Source organism: Ochotona curzoniae, unplaced genomic scaffold, assembly GCF_017591425.1.
Source record: "Ochotona curzoniae isolate NIBS_2020 unplaced genomic scaffold, NIBS_Ocur_1.0 contig_66, whole genome shotgun sequence".
In the NCBI taxonomy this organism is placed as follows: Eukaryota; Metazoa; Chordata; class Mammalia; order Lagomorpha; family Ochotonidae; genus Ochotona; species Ochotona curzoniae.
Genome location: NW_024466512.1, coordinates 140817 through 159595, shown reverse-complemented (window position 1 = coordinate 159595; position 18779 = coordinate 140817). Strand labels below are relative to the sequence as shown.

The window sequence follows — 18779 nt, the reverse complement described above, 5'->3', positions numbered from 1 at the left end:
CGCACCGTCACGTCCGCTGACGTGTAGGGGCGGACGGTGGCCGGCGGGCGCCTGTGGCGATGCGCCTGCCGTCCGCGCTGCAGGCCCGCTTAGCCGGCGGGCCCGGGGCAGCCGAGCCGCTGCCGGTGGAACGGGACCCCGCGGCGGCAGCCGAACCCTTCGGTTTTGCGGCGCGCCAGGTGCGCCTCCCGCGGGAGCACGAGTTTTTCGAGGTGCGCGCGGAGCGGGGCGCCGAGTGTGCGGGGTGGTGCTCCTGGTGGTGCGGAGCGGGGCGCCGGGTGGTGCGGAGCGGCGGAGCATGGGCTGGGAGGGGCACACGGGAACACTGGTTCTTCGAGCCCCCACCTCCGTTTGCTGGAGCCTTGCCCACTCCTCGCCTCGTCTCGCCCGCAGGATGGGGACGTACAGAGGCACCTGTACCTCCAGGACGTGCTCATGCAGGTGGCAGAAGTGCCGGACAGGCCCAGGTGAGAGGCCCAGCCCGACCTCCGTGTGGCGAGTAGCCTCTGGTCTGGCTCATGTGTCATCTGGCCACTGTCCTGTCCTCCAGGGTGCCTGAATTCACCTGTCAGGTGGCGGGCTGCTGCCAGGTGTTTGACACACTGGAGTACTACGAACATCACTACCACACACGGCACCGGCACATGTGTGCCCTCTGCCAGCGAGCCTTCCCGTCCGGACACCTGCTGGACGCCCACGTGCAGGAGTGGCATGATTCGCTCTTCCAGGTCCTGTCGGAGAGGCAGGACATGGTGGGTGACTGCGGTAGGACAGGACAAGGCAGACAGTGGTGGATGCCAGGGGCGGTGAGGGGAGCTGATGGGGTGCCAGGGTCGCCGGGGTCAGGCTGCAGCGATGGCCTCCCTTGCAGTACCAGTGCCTGGTGGAGGGCTGTACTGAGAAGTTCAGGACCAGCAAGGACCGAAAGGATCACTTGGTGAGATGTCATCTGTACCCTGCAGATTTCCGGTTTGACAAAGCAAAGAAAAGCCGAGGGTAGGTGAGGGGCTGGGCTGGCAGCAGTGCCTGGGTCGGTCAACGTGGGCTGGGCTGAAAGGGTGGAGACAGCCTAGCAAACCTGAGACTGTCTGGGTGTGGCTGAGGACCCTTGGCCTGGCTCTGCGCGGAGGCAGCAGGGAGCCGCTGAGCTGTCACCTCCCTGTGTCTCTAGGGTCCTTGGCTCCTACCCTGGGGGCAGGTGTGGGAAGGAAAAGGTGGCATCTGCTGCCTTGAGGAGGGGGTACCCAGGGTTAGTCTGGAACCAGTCCATGCCTTCAGGGTTTTTTGAATTTTAGGTTAAAATGTGTTTATTTGTTTGAAAGAGTTTACTCTCTAGATGGCCATAATGGTTGGGGCTGGGCCTCCCCAAAGCCAGGAGCCAGGAGCTTCTTCCAGGTCTTCCACCCTGCTGCACGGTCCCATGGCTTTGGGCCATCCTCCACTGCTTTCCCTGGCCACAAGCAGGGAGCTGAATAGGAAGTGGAGCAGCCAGGATTTGAACTGGTGCCCATGTGGGATGCCATCCTCCCTAAGATGGGACTTGTGGTGCTGTGAGTAGGTGTTGCCCATGTGGCATGGCAGACCTAGCCATTCTAGCAGACAAAGTGCGGGTGCAGGACACAGCCATGGGCACGCACCTTGCTGAAGAGTGATCACAAAGTGCCTGTGAGGGGAGGCAGGCTCTGCTAGAATGCTTATTCCCGGTGGTGGGACTGCTGGTCACTCTGCTCTCCGTAGCCCAGCCACATCAGGGGCCAGTGCAGGAGCCCTGGGGGGTGACAGGCAGCCTGAAGGGGACCCCATGGAAGTTGGCTCACCCGCAACAGCACCCACAACCACCTCCAGTGACAGAAGGGTCTTCCGCCGCAGGTCAGTGCCCTGTGCCTGCAGGGTGAGTCCTGAGGGGGTATGACCCCAAGTGTGTGTGTGACCCTGTGTGTATGTGACCCCTGTGTGGGTGGGCGTGGGTGGTGCAGCTCTGAGCCTAGGGCTGTGTCTTTCTGGATCACCTGTTGAGAGGGGGGCACTGCCAGTGACTCCCAGGAGAGTCTGGGTCCTTCAGGGACCTGGGGGGGTCTTCTTCCCACCAAAGAAACATGGCCACTTGTCATAGTCCCCTGTGGGCACAGCCTGGGCATCTGTGGGCACTCACTGGGCTTGTGCTGAGGAAGGGTTCTTTCTGGGGTAAAACCCACGCAGGATGAGGAACTTGGGGTGCCAGCAGCAGGGAGGGGTTCCAGGAGGTGGAGCTGCAGGCAGCCTCCCCTAAGTGGCCATGCACTGCTTGTCCCAGGTGGGGAGGGCCCAGGAGGATCTGACAGGAGCTCTTCATTCACAGGGTGCCCCCTACCATCTGCTTCGGACAAGGTGCATCTCGAGGGTTCAGCCGCACCAAGAGATGAGAGCAGCTCCGTGGAAGGGACACATGGTGTGGGGGCTGCTCCTGGGCCCTGCTCAGGCTGAGCCGCCGCAGCAGCAGCCAGATGTCTGTTCCAAACACGTGAAGTAAATTTTGCACACCTGGAAACAGCAGAACAGCCGTGGTGCCTGGGACCCTTTGCACCCATGTGAGACCTGGACAGAGCTCCTGGCCTCAGCCTGGCCCCGATCATGGAAGTGATCCAGAGGCAGGGAGGGCTCTGCACACGTCAGAGTCAGGGAAGTCTGGGCATGTGGACAGTGGGTTCAGCTGTGCCTGGGGTGCTGGCTCACCCCAGAGTGCCTGGGGTGCTGGCTCGTCCCTGGGTTCAGCTGGTGCCAGTCGGCTTCCTTCCAGTGCCCCTGGGAGGTGGCGGGCCCTGCTTATCCAGGGATGCTGCGCTGGATGCCTGGCTCAGCTCCGACTTTGTGGGCACTTAGGGAGTAAGCCAGTGGACGGAAGATCTCTCCTCTGCCTTTCAAATACATGAGAATAAATGAGGTGTGAGGCAGGGCTGGGGTCAGCTTCGTGAATACCCCTAACCATGAGTGCAAGCTAGCCTGGGCTCCCAGTCCGGGGATCTGGAGTCCAGTGTGGGTGGGGAGGCCCCACCCGAGTCCCCCAGTGCCCTCACTGCACCCGCATGCACAGGCAGAGAGGCCAGCACATGCTAACCATCCGGGTCCCAGGTTACTGGGTCAGCTGGAATGTGGTGAGGCCTGGAGGAGGCTGAGGAACCTTTTGGATTTGAGGGCCTTGTTCCTTGGTCTCACCAAGGAGGTGAGTGGAGCCGAGAGGGCTGTGCCCCTTCAAAGCCAAACACTGACTGAGGGGCCATGGGCCACCAGCCACGTGAGCCAACAGTTGGACTGGACTCCTTGATGTGACAGGAAATGGGCCTCTGTGAGGGAGGGACACCTCTGTGTTGTCGGGGTGGCCAGGTTGGATGAAGGGAGGGGGAGGCCCGAGGCATAGTCACGCTTCCTGGGAGCTGCGGCTCTTTGTCCAGCACTTGCTGCAAGAGGACCTCCTCCCTGACACCCAGGGCTGGTTAGGGCCCAAGCTGGTGCCAGCAGGACAACCCTGGTGACCTGAGCTGCCCTAGGAGTACCTAGCCCAGCTCTGCACTTGCCATTGTCCCGCTCCTCCTGCCGGGTGCAGGTGTGTGCTGCATCCTCAAGGTCCAGAACCTGCCCTTCCTGCTGGTGGCCACCCTCAGTGTAGGCACCGCTGAGCCTACTCCTTCCCACCTCTTGCCCGGGTGTCTGCCACCTCTCACTGGGAGACCCATGGCACCCTGGGGAGTGGTCATCCTGAGCAGGGGGAGACCCCTTAGACCTAACAGGCCATAGGTGGATGATGGGCGGAGTGCTAGGTCCTGGACGAGACAGAGATGGATGAACCAACTGGTGTGACCCTGCAACCTCTGGCATCTACAACAACATGGTGAGGAGGGAGTGCCATTTTTCTTGAAACTCGTGTGCTGTGTGGCCATGCACCCCTGCCTCCAGTCCTTGCATGGCTAGCCTTCCCATTTGCCTGTTTCCTCAGCAGGCCAGCCTCATACCCCTAGAGTCCCATCTTCCAGGACCCCAGGGATTGGCCCACATGGAGGAAAGGACAGTAGGCCCATGCTCTGGATGGCTTCCCTCCTGGGAGGGGACTCCCATGCCTTAACACTGAGCCCTGTTTTCACTGCCATGTAGGGCAGGAGACACCAGCCCATCCCCTGGCAAAGCCCAGGTCCAAGGCCCAGTGGGCACTATCCTCCCAGGTGGATAGTCTGGGCCCAAGAGCTCACTCTGTTCATCAGTCATACCATGGACAGCAGGAATGGGATAGGAGCTGCCCTAACCCAGGAGGAGGTCCTAGGCCCAGCACCAAGTGATGGCAGCTGGGCTGGGGGCCCCATCCCCTGCTTCCAGGTAGCCCAGCCCCCCCACCCACCGGGAGCTGCCTCAGAGAGGATGCTCAGCAGAGAGGAACAGCCAGATGAACACAGTCTTTATTCACAGAAAAGCCATGGAGACAGAGGCCCACAGAGGCCAGGCTTCAGCAGGGGAACCGTGGGGGCAGAGGGGAACCAGGGAGCACCAACACAGGCGTGGAGTGATGTGTGGAGCACAGGAGCATGGTGCTGTGAAGAGAGGGAGGGGCCGTGAAGCTGCAATGGCCCATTGCTTCCTGCCCTCCACACCTGTGCTCTCCGCCCCTCACCTGCACTCTGCCCCTTCCCACTGTGGCCTCTGCACCCACCGCCACATTCCTGAGGTGTCAACTGTGGCCCTCATGGAGGACCCAGATTGGGGCTGGAGGTCTCTGCCAGAGATAGGCAAGGGACTGGACTGTAGCATTAGGGGCGTGTGCCACAAGTACCTGCCAGGCAGCGCCAATCACTGAGGCATCACTGCGAGGGCAGCACACTGCCAGGGGGCTCCTTCATCGACAACTCCTCTTCGCCCTTGGCCGAGATCTTCCTGGGGGGATTTGTGGCTACAACTGCCACCACCGTGGTGGGTGCCTTGCGCTGCTCCTTGGGAACCCGCGGGTTCTCAGCCCAGGGCAGCGGCACCTCTGTGCCATGCCTGCGGCTCAGTGGGTATGCGCCAATGGCTGCCAGGACGCTGCGATGGCGTGCAGGGTCCATCTCTGCATAGTACATCTCCAGGGTCAGTGGCGTGCAGATCTTGTGCTGCAGGAAAGACTCCGTGTGGGACAGGACACAGAGACACACCATCACCATGGACCTGCCTTTGTCTATATGGGAAGTCTGGGCCTTGGGGTCAGCAGAGAGGACAGACCCCTGCCCAGGGCATGTGGACTAGGCAGCTACAGGCTCTGGAGTTCTTAGGGAGCCACAGAAGTCAAAAGAAGGCAGGGGTGAGTGAGCCCCATGCCCAGGAGGTAGCATCCCCAATTGCACAATGGACCCCACCCTCACCAAGGTAGCCCTTGTTCAGCCCCTAAAATGCAACCTTAGGGGCAACAGAACCCCTGCAGATCCCCACAGCTGCCCACCTACCCGAAGCAGGAAGCCGTCGGGACAGGTGAACTGGTCATACCAGATGGCCTTGTACATGATGAGCACGCAACCCAGCAGTGCCATGGCGAAGGCGATCATCCTCGCGGTGGGCAGCTGAGCAGAGCCGGGCTCAGCATCGGGGCAGGGCATCAGCCCAGGGCCCTTCCTGTGCTCTGGCAGGCTAGGGAGACTTGAGGGCCCATAGCTCAGCAGTGACCCCTGGGAGTGCCCCTAGGTGTGGCACTGCCCCTCCCCCATAGGGATGCCCTCCCCATAGTCCTTGCCTTCCAGCCTACAGGGGTGCCACTCACAGTCAACCAGTGTTGGGAGGGTGGCCCACTGCCTGGCACCCCCTGAAGGCTGGACACTCACTGGCCACTATGGTTACCTTGCGTCCATCATCCGGATGGCTGCAGGCCAGCTTCTGGCCCTCCAGGTCTGGAAATGTCTTGGCCTGGTCCGGGGACAGCTGGTATTCAGTGTGCGTCTTGATAACCACCTTTGAGAAGAGATGCTTATGGCCTGGTCAGTTGGTTAGGACAGTAATGTGGATGCTGGTTGTGCCAGGATGGCTTAGTGGCCAGTAAGACCCCAGTAGCCACACCTGGGGTGGGGGGGTGCTGCCATGCTGGGGGTTCTGTTCTCATCACAGGATGTGGGGTGTCCCTGCAGCAGCTTCCCCTCCAGTGAGTGACTCCAGGGTCCAGGGGCTGGATGGCTCCTACCCAGGGGAGCTGGAGCTGGCCACAGTGGCCTGTGCCCTCACCTGGTCCAAGAAGGGCGGCTGCAGCTGGCTTACGTCCAAAGGGCTGATGAGAGGAGCGCTGTCTGAGGCAGCCCCATCCTGGGTCACAGGGTCCTTGCCAGGCTTCCCGGAGAAGCTGCAGCCAAGCTTCACCATGGTGGATGGTGCTTCTCGTCCTGCCCAGAGACAGAGGGTCACTGCCTGCAGGCACCAGGGGACACCAGGCCAACTGGCTTCACAACCGGACCCAGGCTGGTCCTGGCTTCCTGTGCCTCCAGCAGAGAAAAGCCTTCAGGGCACGGTGGGCCTGTCTAGCCCAGTCCTGTCCCTTAGAGCTGCAGCAGTGCAGAGAGGTGAAGCCCATGAACCTGCGAAGGGTAACTACTGCACCTGCCCATCTGGCGGCAGTGTGCATGGGGGCAGGGGTGCAGATTAGGCCCTCTAAGGATGATGGGGATCATAGGTTAACTACCTGCCTGGGAGTCATTCATAATGAAGCTGGGCTCTACCTGGCCCCTGACTGGGGGTGCAGAAGCTCCCACTAACTGCAGTGCACACCCTTGCTGACTCTGGAGCTGGGCCAGATGAAGGGAAGCCTGGGAGGCCCTGGGCAGGACACACAGGATCCCACCTGCCTCACAGGTCCTATAAACACGATGACTCATGGGATCCCACCCACCACGCATGTCCTGCAAACAAGCCAGCTCAGAACCCTGAGACCCCTTGATGTCACCCACCAGTGTTAGGGCAGAAGCAGCTGCAGGTCCGATCTACCCACAATGCCTGTGTGGGGATCCGGGTGCAGGTCCAGGAGGGACAAGGAGCGGCCCTCCCCCATAGGTCTTTAAACCATGTGCAGAGGAAGAACAAAACCTTCGACCAATTCCAATAGGAGCTAAGAAAGGACTTGGTAAGATTCAATATTTGCAGGCTATTTTAAAAAATGTTTATTTTTTAAAGGCAGAGTTTAAATGTATATACACACACAGAGCACTTCCCAGATAGCTGTAACTGCCAGCATGGCCAGGTAGCCAGGAGCCTGGAGCCTCTGGGTTTCCCATGTGGACCTGGAGCCCATGTGTTCTGGCCATCACCTGTGACTCCCAAGAAGTATTGCCAGGGAGCTGGATTGGAAAGGAAGCCACCAGGACTCAATGTGGAGTCCACGTGGAATGTTGGTACTACAGTCAACAACTCGGCTCCCTCAACTCTTGGTGTCCCATCAGCCTCACCCATCCCCTCAACCTCACTGTCCTCCCCTTGATCTCACTGTCCCCTCAACCTCACTGTCCTCTTGTCCTCACCATCCCCTCAGCCTCACTGTCCCCCCAACCTCACTGTCCTCCCCTGGTCTCACTGCCCTCTTGTCCTCACCGTCCCCTTGGCTCCCACTGCCATACCTAGTGTAGAGATGGAGGTGGTCAGGCTTCCCTCTGCTGTCGGGCAGGGAGAGGAAGTGAGCCCTGGGATGACCCTGTTGCTATCGACATGAGACTGCTGCTGTGGCCTGTGGGGGACCCTGAGCCCACCTGACTGCGTGCCCCCCGCTATGCCCCTGGTACTAGCCACTGTCCACATGGACGGTCCTGAGGCTGGTCCCTATATGGCCTGTCCCAGCCTGGTTGTTGTGACTGATGGGCAGTGAACCAGTGGCCAGGTTTCCTCTCCCACCCTCACCTTTCAGTCAGAAACAGCCTCAGAAAGAGGGGATGGAAGTCCAGTCAAGGGCCCAAGGAGGGTGGGATAGGGCCCCTGGCACCTGGAGGGCCCGGGGAGGTGCTAGCGTCCTCACAGGGCATGCTGGCACTGGCTCTTGCTGGTTTGGAGATCCCAGTGCCGTTCTGGCCCAAACAAGAGCATGAGATAATCCCCTCCTCAGGCCTGGACCCTGGAGTCCAGTTGGAGAGGAACTTCTGCAGGCAGCCGGGCACCAGCAAGTGAGCAGCCCTGAGGGTGACACAAAACCAGGGACGGGGTACAAAGACGGGAGTTGGGAAGGAGACGGAGGGGACATAGACATGGATGGGGCTCCGCAGCCTCCGCACGACCCCAACTCCCAGGCCCGCGGCTCCACCTGCAGGGCAAGGCTGGAGAGGATGCAGGGGCTGGAGCAGAGTTTCGGCGAGTGCAGGCAGTCTCTGCCTTCCACCCCGTCTGCCCTCACCCTGACCAGTCCTGCGCTGGGAGCAGGGTTGAGGCGCATCCCCCGGCTCAGACTGTTGAGGGACGGCGGGGCCAGAGCTTGCGTCACGCGGGGCAGTGCGTGCCGGGTGCGGGAACGTGCGTCACCGCGCCCTAGGAGGGACCTTCCACCCTCACAGTGCAGGCGGGTGGTGGTCACCGCCCGGCCGAGGGACGCTGGATTGGGGTGTCGGTCCGAGGTCCGGGTACAGGAGGTCGCGGAGCGCAGCCGCTGTGGTGACCGCGGAGGAGTCCGGGCAGGGAATCTGGGCTAACGCTCCTTCTCACCCCAGGACACTGCCACCTATATCGCGCTGGCCGCGCCCTTCCCGGGCTAGCGCGGCCCCCTACCAGCTGCCGCGGAAGCGCGCGCCCACTGGCTCGCTCAGATCTGCAGGGGCGGAGTCCGCGCGCAAGGAGGGGCCTCGGGCACCAGGCGGGCCTCGGCCTCCGGCTCTGCGCCGGCTGCACCTCCTGGACATCTAGGCGGCCGCAGGCCTCCCAGGGTCTCGGACGTCCCGGGAGACAGGGGACACCCCACTTCCGCGGCGGCAGAGAGCCCGAGGGAGGAGGGCGCGACCTGGCCCCAGAACAGTTGCGGGCGGCTGCGTGTCTCCGTATGTCACTCCCGCACTCGCACCGCTCCCGCAACCCCTGTACCTGGCACACGCACTCAGCACAGCCTCCTTGCACACATTCTTACACATGCACTCCTCCCTCGCCGGCAACACACCTGGTACACGCTGTCTTCCACCCTGCACGCACACCACACCCCCTTGCACACATACTCCTCACAGCCCCGCACACCCTCAGGCCCGTTCCCCGCAAGCAGAAACATGGAAATGGCTCACAGGCGGCAGCTGCTGGAGGGCGCGCTGGAGGACAGGACGAAGATGCGGCTGTGGGTGTTCAGGATGCGGTTCCAGAGGCTTCGCGACGGGTAGGGGGAGAGGGTTAGAGCCGTGAGACCGAGGCTGTGGTTGCCATGGTGACGCAGACTGGAGGAGGGGCCTTGGCAGCTTCTGCGGGGCCCTAAGTCCTTCCCCATTTTTCTGCAGGGGATCAGATCTGGGTACCAAAACTCCAGCCCTCCTCCGACCTGCGCTCTCGCACCCCTGGCCCTCCCCTGACCTGCACACTGGCACCACCCTCCCTTGGCCCTCTCTCAACCTGCACATTTGCACCCCTGGTACTGATCACCCCAGCCCAGGCCCGAGGTCTCAGGCACAAGGGGCGGGGGGATGTTCTCAACCCTTCTGCCATTGTCTTTGTTCTCTACCCTTTGGACAGTCCAAGTCAGGACCCTGATCAGTCCCTTCCCCCAGGGTGGCTCCCTAACTGTCCACCTGTTTTGGGTGCTCCCAGAACTATGTCCCCAGGGTTCAGCCTGTGAGCCAGACACTCCAGGGCCAGACTAGGCTGTGAATCACTGCCCTTTGAATCTACAGTAAAAACCCTTCTTGCTGTGGACCCTCTGCCTCACTCTCCATTCACAGGAGAGTGCAGAACCTCCATGTTTGCTGGTGGTTTGTGCTGTTTTTGTCCACTGTACTATTCGTCTTTGGAAATAAAGATTTTTTTTTTAATGTGAAAGAGAGATCTTCCATCCTCTGGTTCACTCCCAAGAGGGCTGCAGTAATCAGGGTTGCGCCAGTGTAGGGCTCCCCCTGTCCCCTCCACTGCTTTCTCAGGTCAGCAGCAGAGAGCTGGGTTAGAAGTGGAGTAGCTGGGACACAAGCAGTGGCCATGTGGGATGCCAGTGTCACAGGCAGTGCTTTTTCCTGCTGCACCACAGCGCCAGAGAGGATGTGGCCCTTGTTTCCACTGGGTGGCCAGGAGTGGACATGACCCTCGTTTCTGCCAGATGACTGGGTAAGGGGGGTTATCAGCTGCAGTGTGAGGTCACAGAGCAGGCCTGCACTGCAGGGCTGGGCCAGGCTGATGCCGGCAGCCTGGGCTCAGTCTAGAGCCATCTCCTGCTGCCTACAGGATCAGTATCAGCAGAGACTAGAGGATACAGAGCCGGGAGATTCGGGTTTCCAGGCAGTAGCCCCACTGCTTCCCCAGACCCATACTCCATCGGCAGTGGGGTGAAGCATTGGCCCCCTAAAGCATGCCCACTGTGCCAGCCTCCTGCTTTGCAAGCACAGGCGTTAAGTCCAGTCAGGAACCATAGGTACTTCCTGGCAGTGGCGGTTCATGGCCTGGGGTTCCTACCCCACGAAGGGCACCTGGATGGAGTGCCCGTGGCCAAAGTGGTGCTTCATCAGGGAGTGATCTGGCCGACAGATGGCCTCTTTCTGATTTTCAAATACAATGGAAGTAAGTGAAGAAGTGATTAAAAAAATTTTTTTAGATTTTGTTGGAAAGTTAGATATACAGAGAGGAAGAGAGACAAAGAGGAAGTTCTTCTGTCCTCTGATTCACTCCCCAAGTGGCCTCAATGACCGAGCTCAATCGATCCAAAGACAGGAGACAGGAGCCTCTTCCAGGTCTCCCACACAGGTGCAGGGTCCCAAGGCTTTGGGCTGTCCTCCTCTGTTTTCCCAGGCTACAAGCAGGGAGCTGGATTGCCAGGATTAGAACCGGTGCCCATTTGGGATCCTGGCACATGCAAGGCGAGGACTTTAGCCACTGGACTACCCTGCCAGGCCCAGTGGAGAAGTTTTTAAAAAGGCAATGGCAATGGGCCTGGCAAGCAGGGAGCCTGATGGAAAGTGGGGCTGCTGGGACTAGAACTGGAGCCCATATGGGATCTTGGCGCGTTCAAAGTGAGGACTTTAGCCACCAGGCTACCACACTGAGCCCCCTAATTTCACCTTAAACTGCTCTGCTAACACCACAGAAACATGGTGGTTTTTGTATATTAACCTAGTTTTCTTCTAAAACCACTTATTACTTCCAGTAATTTCCAATTGGAGTCCTTAGAATTTCTCATGTAAGACTATGTCATCTGCACATGGAGATAGCTTAGCCTTCTTGTAAAAAAGTTACACATTATATATCTAAGAGGGAGAGAAGTGCAGCAGGTGTGGGAGTGGGTGGAACAGGTGGCAGTGAGGAGCTGGTGGCCTGGCACGTCATGGCAGCCAGGTAGGGAACAGTGGGCTAGGTCCCTCGGGGCAGCTGCGCTGACTGGCTCAGCACCAGCTGCAGAAGGGCTGGGCAGCTGACGCAGGCAACTGGGCAGTGCAGGACAGGGTCCCTGCCCCCTGCCTAGGCACGCCCATATGGGGACAATAAAACCCTGAGTGGCTTGTGGAGAAGCAGGGCCAGACACCCCAAGTCCCAGAGGAGGCTGCGGTTTCCAGAGTACCCTTGAGAAGAGACCCTGCCATGAAGAGGTGACACCCTTCCCCTGTCCCCTTCCAGCCCTGGGAGCATGCAGCCCCTGGGCAGGCAGGTTCTGGAGCCTCAGCTCAGGACTTGGGGTGGGGAGGGGGGACTTGTTCTGGAACTTGGGTGGGGAGCGGGGAAGGACTCAATGGCAGGCACACTTCCTCCCGGCTCTCATCAGGATCAGCCAGCAGCCACTGCCTGCCATTGCCAGGCTGTGGGCAGCCCATTGCCAGGCTGTGGGCAGCAGTGGCTGCCCTGGGAACACCAGCCAGGAGCTCTTGTGGGGGGTTCAGGGAGAGGCTGGGGCTCCTGCCAGACCCCAAATCTGTACACTGGGGGATGGGGTCCAGGAGTTTCAGAGTCTCCTGTTTGCAGAACCGATTCCCTCTGGGGTCCTGGGGAGAGGCGGGTGGCCTAACTCCACAGGTCAGGGCCACGCTGGCCTATCAGTGCCTGAGTCAGCCAGGAAAAGAACAAAGGTCTGTGGGGGCCTGGCAGGGCCACAGCCTCACCCCACAGTACATGCTACACACAACACATACACAGTACACTACAGGTCATATACACTACATACTCCCCAACCTTACTACACGCCACAGACTGCACATACTACGCAGCCTACATACCACACACTAACCACACAACATACACATAACACAGCATACCTAGAACACACACTACACATATTACACACCTTGCCCTGCTGCAGGGGTCTGCCCTGAGTGGGAGCAGTGGCCATAGGTGGGGTTGTAGGCCTGGGCCATCTCACCTACCTCCCAACCTGTGGGCTCTTGGGGTCCTCAATGCCACTAACAGAGGGGCAGCAGTGATCTATCCCTGGCCTTACCCCCCTGCTTATCTTCAGGCTCCTTGCAGCTACCTGCCTAGTGTTCCTGCTGCTCTGTGAGGCAGGTGCAGCCCCAGCACCCCAGGTATGTGTGGGCCCCTTCTGTCCCAGCCATGCCCTGGCTGTGACCCCCATAGGGGATGTTAGGCCCCCTTCCCTCTGGACTCCCAGCCTGGCCCAGGAGAGAAGTGGGGGCACGTGGGTGTGGGGTACCTGGGACTGGTGTGCGAATCCTGAGCTTGGAGGCTAAGCTGTGCTGACAGTGGCAGGCTGGGCCAGCCTGTACACCTGGGAGCAGGCAGGGTACGCTGGCCTGGGTCCTGCTTCACTGCCTCCTGTCCCAGGCTAGATCCTGACCTGTGGGCAATGCTGAGTCAGCTCACCCAACATGGAGGTGGGGTGGGCCCCAGGCCTGTGGACCAAGGCCAGCCCACACCTGGCACTCACTCTTCCAGGTCCTCGTCAAGACAAAGGGCAAAAAAGGAGTCCCTGAGCAGGACACAGAGAAGTAAGTGCCCCCCACAACTGTACCCATTGCTCGAGTACCTTCTGCTTGGGTGCCTGGTCACAGTGCCACCCTCAGCCCCACAGGAAGTCCTTTGGGGCCCACCATCCAGCTCTACCCTTATGTGGAGCTGACCTGGCTATGTTGGCAGGGCCTGGGGAGCCCGAGCTGTGGACCCTCCAGAGAAGGATGGCCAGCTGCTGCTGCTGTTGCCCATCCTAGGGCTGAAGCCCGTCGCTGCCAAGGAAGAGCTGCCAGGTCAGGGTGTGTCCTGTCCCTCTGGCAGGGGCCAGACCATGCAGGGTCGGGTTGGACAGACAGGCCTCTCAGAAGGAGGGAAACTGAGGCACACCTCCCCATCCTATCCTTAGGTGCTAGCACCCAGGCAGATGCCAAGGACATCCTGAGCCGTTTCCGGAACCCCAGGTGGGGACCAGAGCCTGACCTGGACGAGCTGTACCACCCCCAGCCTGAGGGCCAGGGTAGGGCAGGACCCCGATCCCAGATCTTGCCACGTCGCCAGGTGCTGCAGGGGCCAGAGGAGGACCGGGACCACATCTACCATGGAGTGTAGGCTCTGGAGCCACCCTCCCCCAGTTTCCCCAGGAGGCTGCTGACCTCCCCCTGCCTCAGTTGTAAAATAAACACCGGCAGAGGCCGAAGCCCTGCGATGGCATTGAGTCTCCTGCTCTGTGCGAGGGAGTGCTGGCTGTATTCAGGGCCATATAGGGGTTAGCTGGCCCTGGTCGGAATGGCCCACTGCCCTCCCCCGACCAGGATGTGCATTGGGTTGAGGGCCGTGGCTGAAGCCAGTGACAGGAGCCTCAACAGGTGGGACTTTCTGTGCCACTTTTTCCCACTGGCAGAAAAGTGAGCTGGCTAAGGTCCAGTGGTGACCTCAGGCCCTGCCCTGCCATCCCCTGAGAACAGCTGGATTGGGAGGCTGGTGGGGGAAACCTAGACACTGAGTTGGCCCAAAGAGTCTTGGGCTGGCATGGGAGCTTCCAGGGCCCCGGTGCCTGCAGGAATGGGCACAGCCACACACACAGAGGAGAACCAAGGTGGTGCCGGTGTGCAGGTGCAGCAGCTGGTTGGAGTGTGTTTAAGTTTCAGCTTCTCTGCTTATGATCTAGCTCCCTTTCAGTGCACCTGAGAAGACAGCGGAAGATGAGCCAGGTACTTGGGCCCTGTCACCTAGGTGACCAAGATGGAGTCCCTGGCCCAGACAGCTGGGGATGTGTATTCCATTTGAATAAATAAATAAACCTTTAAAAAGAAAAAAGGAAGCTAAGGGGCAGACCCATGGGCCCATGGTAAGCTGCTTGCTGCCACTGACCATCTGGAATGCTGGTCTCAGTGCTGTGGCCAGCGCCCCCCAGGCTAATGCTGGAGGACCACCTGGGATGCTGGCTCAGCGTTGGGACCAGCACCCCACCAGGCTAACGCCGGAGGACATAAGCAAAGACCAAGCCCAGAAGCCGGGCTCCCTTTCACCTGTGTGAGAAACTGTTATCCAGAAGATGGTGCAGGGGGAGTGTGGCGAGGCCAACGTGGACAGTGCCAATACATCTGCATCATGTATGGGGGGACCGAGACAGGAGTGTGGTCCACTCTGAGAGGGGACACGCTTTGCTGAGGGGCCTGTGGTCAAATTCCCGACCTTCCCAGGAAACACTGGCACTGCAGGCACTGGGCAAGTAACTTTCATGGCCCTTGAAAGCTTGAGATGACTCCCAGGGGCATCTAACAGGGAAAGCTGGCAGCATGACCCCAGTGGCCAGGCTCGTGCCACTTGGGTCCCCATCTTACAGGAAATGACAGCCCTAACTCTGGGCTGGGATGAGCCATGCGTGGCAGCTTTACTGCCTCGGTTCAAAGCCTCCAACCACAGCAATGCTACTGAGGGCAGAATGCCATGTGTTGGAGGCCACACCAGGGAAGCAGCAGGTGCATGGTGCTGGCTGAGTGAGAGCCTGGGTGTGGGTAAACAGCATCCCAGCTGACAGATGACAGGCCCCCAGATCCCCTTAGTCACCTGAGCTGTCACTGCTGCCCCCCAGGGAGGAGGCTGGAGCTAGAGCTGGGGTGGAACCCGGGTGGCCTGACTCTGGGTACAGATGCCGTAAGCTCCACAAGCAGCTTGCACCTTCACCTAGGGGAATGGGCAGGAGTGTGGGCTGTGATATGCAGCTCCCAGCTAAGGAGTGGGTAGGGATCTGGGCAGGGTTATGCAGGCTGGCCCCTGCTCTTGACTGTCCTGGCACAATCTCCAGCAGTGTGCTCCACAGGAATTTTGTGCAGCACCTTATGGCCCAAGAGTGGGTGTTTGTGACCCATACCAAGGCGTCGGGGCCACTGGACCGGGCACTGAGGGAGCACTGGTCATTTCAGCTGTGGCCTGTCACCCCACTCCCTGTATCCATGAGCTGCCAGGACACCCGGGGACACAGAGAAAGGATCCTGGGATATGTCTCCCTGAACTCACAGCCATCTGCTGAGGGCACCTGAGGCCAGGTGGGCTCCCAGTAGATAGCAGTCAGGGCCCATTTGACTTCATCAAGGTGCTCAAATGGCAGTCCTCCTTAGGAGTGGGGCCCTTTCCAGTGTGTGGGCCAGGCCCTGCTATGGCTGAGGGTGCAGCCCGGACAAGGAGCCCCACCTGCTCCTGCCCTCCTGCCTGCCCCTGTGGGGCCTGTTTCCTGAAGAGCTGCCCACTGGGAGTCACTCAAGCTGGTGGTAGCCTCGCTCTGGGGGGCCACCCCACCCCAAGGTACCTGCATGAGAAGGAACTGCTGCTCAAGCCCAGAGGGGAAGGCCCCATGGCTCAAGTGTTTCCATTGTTGTCACACATGGGGTGGACCATCCTGTTCAGCAAGATTCCCCAGAGGCCCCGCCCCCTCCGTCTTGGCCAGGCCCTTGGCTGCTGCCGGTGGCGGGGGGGGGTCGGTGTCGCCGAAGTACAGGTGTCTTGGGAAGCCTAGTACAGGGAGTCCAGAGGCCCTGCTCCCTCCGTCCTGTCCAGGCCCTTGGTTGCTGCCGGTGAGGGGTGCGGAGGGGAGTGGTGTCACCGAGGTACAGGTATCCTGCGAGGCCTAGCACAGGGAGTCTAGGGCCAGCACTCCCTTTGTGAGGATGAGGTTTCCGTAGAGGGCTGTCTCCCTGCAAGGGGGGTGGGAAGGCTGAGCACACAGTAGCCTGGCCCGTCTATTCCCAGCTCCACTAGGACACAGACCTGGGGACCAGTCGCCTGGGGCCCCTGACCACCCAAGGCCCTCCTTCCTTCTTGCTCAGCTGTGGAAGGGACCCAGGCTGAGCTTGGCTGAATCAGCTGGACCCAGCTGGAACTCACCCTGTAGCCACCACGGCAAAAGCCTTTTTAGCTCGCTCATAAAACTCAAATCTCTCAATCTTCGCCAGGGATTTCTAGAAGGCAACAGCACAGAAACCGTCATGGCTCATCAGGGGCAGAGCCAGTTGAAGGCTTGGCCCCTTGGGCTTCTCATTGCTTTCCCTCCAGGACTGGGCCCTGAGGACATAACTGCTGACATAAGGTTGGGGCAGGCAGTAGGGACAGGGCCTCTTGCCGTCCCGGCATGGGGTCTGTAGTGGACGGGGCACCTGTTATGTTTGATGGTCTGCTGCTGGGCAAGCCCTCCTGTCATCCCAGGGGAATGGGCAGGTGCTCTGTCTGGGTAGGGGTGCAGGCCGTGACATGCAACCCAGCCAGAGTGGGAGGGGACCTGGGCAGGGTTAGTCAGGCAGCCCTCTGCTCTTGGCTGTCCTAGGGTAGTCTCCAGCAGATGGGCCAGGATCCTGTCCAGTGCATCTCCTGAGGATGCACATGGCCGTGGTGGGGCAGGCTGTGGTCCCTGGTGCATGTCTCTCGAGGGCTGGGTGGAATGGCCTGGGGTTCCCCCCGCCCCGGGTTCTTCACTCCCTGTGGGCTGAAATGCCAGGAGACACAGGGGCACCCCAGCCCTCTCTTACCGTGCAGCCGGCCCTGGACAGGATGGCCTCGTACTCGGCCCACACTGGGGTCTCCAGGCCTCTCTCCCTGTCGCTGGGCACCAGCTCCATGACGGCAGCCTGGGAGGGTGGGGGTAGGGGTCAGGTCTAGACCCCTGGCCCTCTGCAGGATCCTCTGAAGACACAGGGCCTCAGGAGGGCTCTGGCAGAGGAGAAGCATGGGCAAGGAGCCTTACCGGGCTGGAGACGTAGCTGTCCAGTGGCAGCAGCTTCATCACGGCCTCCAGGAGCTGCGGAGCACGCAGGCCTAGGGACGGAGCCTGTGCTAGGGCCCCGCCTCTGGTGGACGGGGTCCAGGCCAGGTGGAGGACTGCCGCCCACCCCAATCCCTAGGCCGTGGGAGGCGGGTCAGCTCCCCACACCCTCCAGGCCTCTCACCGTCTGCGCGGATCTCCACAGGCCCATGCTGGCAGATGGACGAGGTGGGGAAGTTGACGTCTGCCAGGACTGAACAGTGGACAGCGTCAGTGCTGCCCACCCTGCCCTACTGGTCACCTTGGGCTCAGCAAAGCACACCTTGCAAAGGGGAACCTATCCCTTGTCACCCTAGGGTCAGCACTGCCCCCTCTGAGATGGTGCTCCTCCTGGACCTTCCTAGCAGTCAGTGGGTGCAGACCTGGGTTACTCAGGGGTCAGGAGTGTTGGCCAACCTCACCCCAGGGCTCTGGGAGGTGGGAGATTGCAGGTCCATGGCAGGGAGGACAGGAAGGTGTGGTGGGGGCTGGCTTGGGGCGCCAGGGGCCCGGGAAAATACAGATGCAGACTGTTGGAGGAGGGTAAGCTTAGACTTGACTCCCTCAACTCCAGGCTGAGGAGGGGTCGGGGTTCCTGGACACAGCCTCTGCCAGACGGGGCTGCGGTGGCCTCGGCCCTCTCCCAACCCTTGATACCCTGGGGCTCCGCCCCGCGCTCACCGATCTCGTCCCCGTGTCCCATCCGCGCCAGGGCGTACAGCAGCTCCGGGGACAGCAGCGCAGGGACGCCCTTGAGGGCCACCATGGCTGCAGCAGGGAGCGGGGCGGGGCCTGCCGTGACGGGAGGGGCGAGGCATGCGCGAAGAGGAGAAGCGCGGCATGACAGGGAGGGGCATGACGAGCAGGAGCGCGGCTTGCTGTGACGGAGAGGCGTGGCCTGGTAGGCCCGGATGAGTGGGGCATTGCTTGGGAGGGGCGGGGTTTGTAGTGAGAGGCGTGGCCTGGCGACCCCCGGCCCCGGAGCGGCAAGCTGACTTCCGGCCTGCCCGCCCCAGGTTCCGGGGTTCGCCGGTATAGCGCTCGGGACCCCTCTGCAAGCCACTCCCTTTGAGTGCCCCTCCTCGGAGAGCAGTCCTGACCTCTGACCCCGGTGTAGGGGCCAGTGCCCAGTCTTTGCATCGGGAAGGGCGGGAGACGCCGGGGTGCAGGGCAACTCCCCCGTGAGCCCCGGGTGCTCCTGGAAGGCATGGAGGGGTGAGGATAGGGAGGACCGAAGGCCACTCTGAGGGACACAAGCCAAGTGCCTGGTCTCTGGACCCAGCACGCGGCCTTGAGTTCTCTGCCCCTCAACTGAGGCTGACAGGAGGTAATGTTGACCATGTGAGCCCCTAACTCAGTGTGAATGGAGCCTGAGAGACATCAGCTCTTGGCAGCCAGCTGGGGGCCCAGTGGTCACTTTTGCAACTAGGTGAGCAGCTGCTTGGGGACTGTGCACTGGGAT

General features: G+C 60.8%; 4 protein-coding genes across 6 annotated transcripts; 2 read left to right on the top strand and 2 right to left on the bottom strand.

Annotated features, from left to right (window-relative positions):
- Positions 1-59: 59 nt before the first annotated feature.
- ZNF511 (zinc finger protein 511) lies at positions 60-2698 on the top strand. Of its 2 annotated transcripts, XM_040991903.1 has the most exons (6): positions 60-212; positions 394-467; positions 551-752; positions 872-996; positions 1738-1869; positions 2339-2698. In XM_040991903.1, exons 1-6 carry the CDS (start codon positions 60-62, stop codon positions 2400-2402), a joined length of 750 nt encoding a protein of 249 aa, XP_040847837.1. In that variant the 3' UTR covers positions 2403-2698. The 2 variants fall into 2 exon arrangements, with proteins under 2 accessions (XP_040847837.1, XP_040847838.1); XM_040991904.1 differs by lacking the exon at positions 1738-1869.
- A 1581-nt stretch (positions 2699-4279) lies between these two features.
- CALY (calcyon neuron specific vesicular protein) lies at positions 4280-7469 on the bottom strand. The gene is made up of 5 exons (XM_040991905.1): positions 6208-7469; positions 5830-5940; positions 5442-5555; positions 4796-5111; positions 4280-4556 (listed from the first exon to the last, which is right to left on the bottom strand). The coding sequence occupies exons 1-4, from the start codon at positions 6340-6342 to the stop codon at positions 4824-4826; spliced, it is 648 nt and encodes a 215-aa protein (XP_040847839.1). The 5' UTR covers positions 6343-7469; the 3' UTR covers positions 4280-4556; positions 4796-4823.
- Positions 7470-12560: 5091 nt separating this feature from the next.
- Positions 12561-13632, top strand: PRAP1 (proline rich acidic protein 1; the record flags this gene model as incomplete). Its single annotated transcript, XM_040992471.1, has 4 exons — positions 12561-12638; positions 13009-13061; positions 13210-13316; positions 13430-13632. Coding segments are annotated over 4 exons (441 nt in total), but the record flags the coding sequence as incomplete, so codon positions are not given.
- A 2228-nt stretch (positions 13633-15860) lies between these two features.
- On the bottom strand, positions 15861-18097 carry FUOM (fucose mutarotase). Of its 2 annotated transcripts, XM_040991901.1 has the most exons (6): positions 17999-18097; positions 17463-17531; positions 17261-17331; positions 17046-17144; positions 16408-16481; positions 15861-16217 (listed from the first exon to the last, which is right to left on the bottom strand). In XM_040991901.1, exons 1-6 carry the CDS (start codon positions 18081-18083, stop codon positions 16151-16153), a joined length of 465 nt encoding a protein of 154 aa, XP_040847835.1. In that variant the 5' UTR covers positions 18084-18097; the 3' UTR covers positions 15861-16150. The 2 variants fall into 2 exon arrangements, with proteins under 2 accessions (XP_040847835.1, XP_040847836.1); XM_040991902.1 differs by lacking the exon at positions 17463-17531.
- Between the last annotated feature and the right edge of the window lie 682 nt (positions 18098-18779).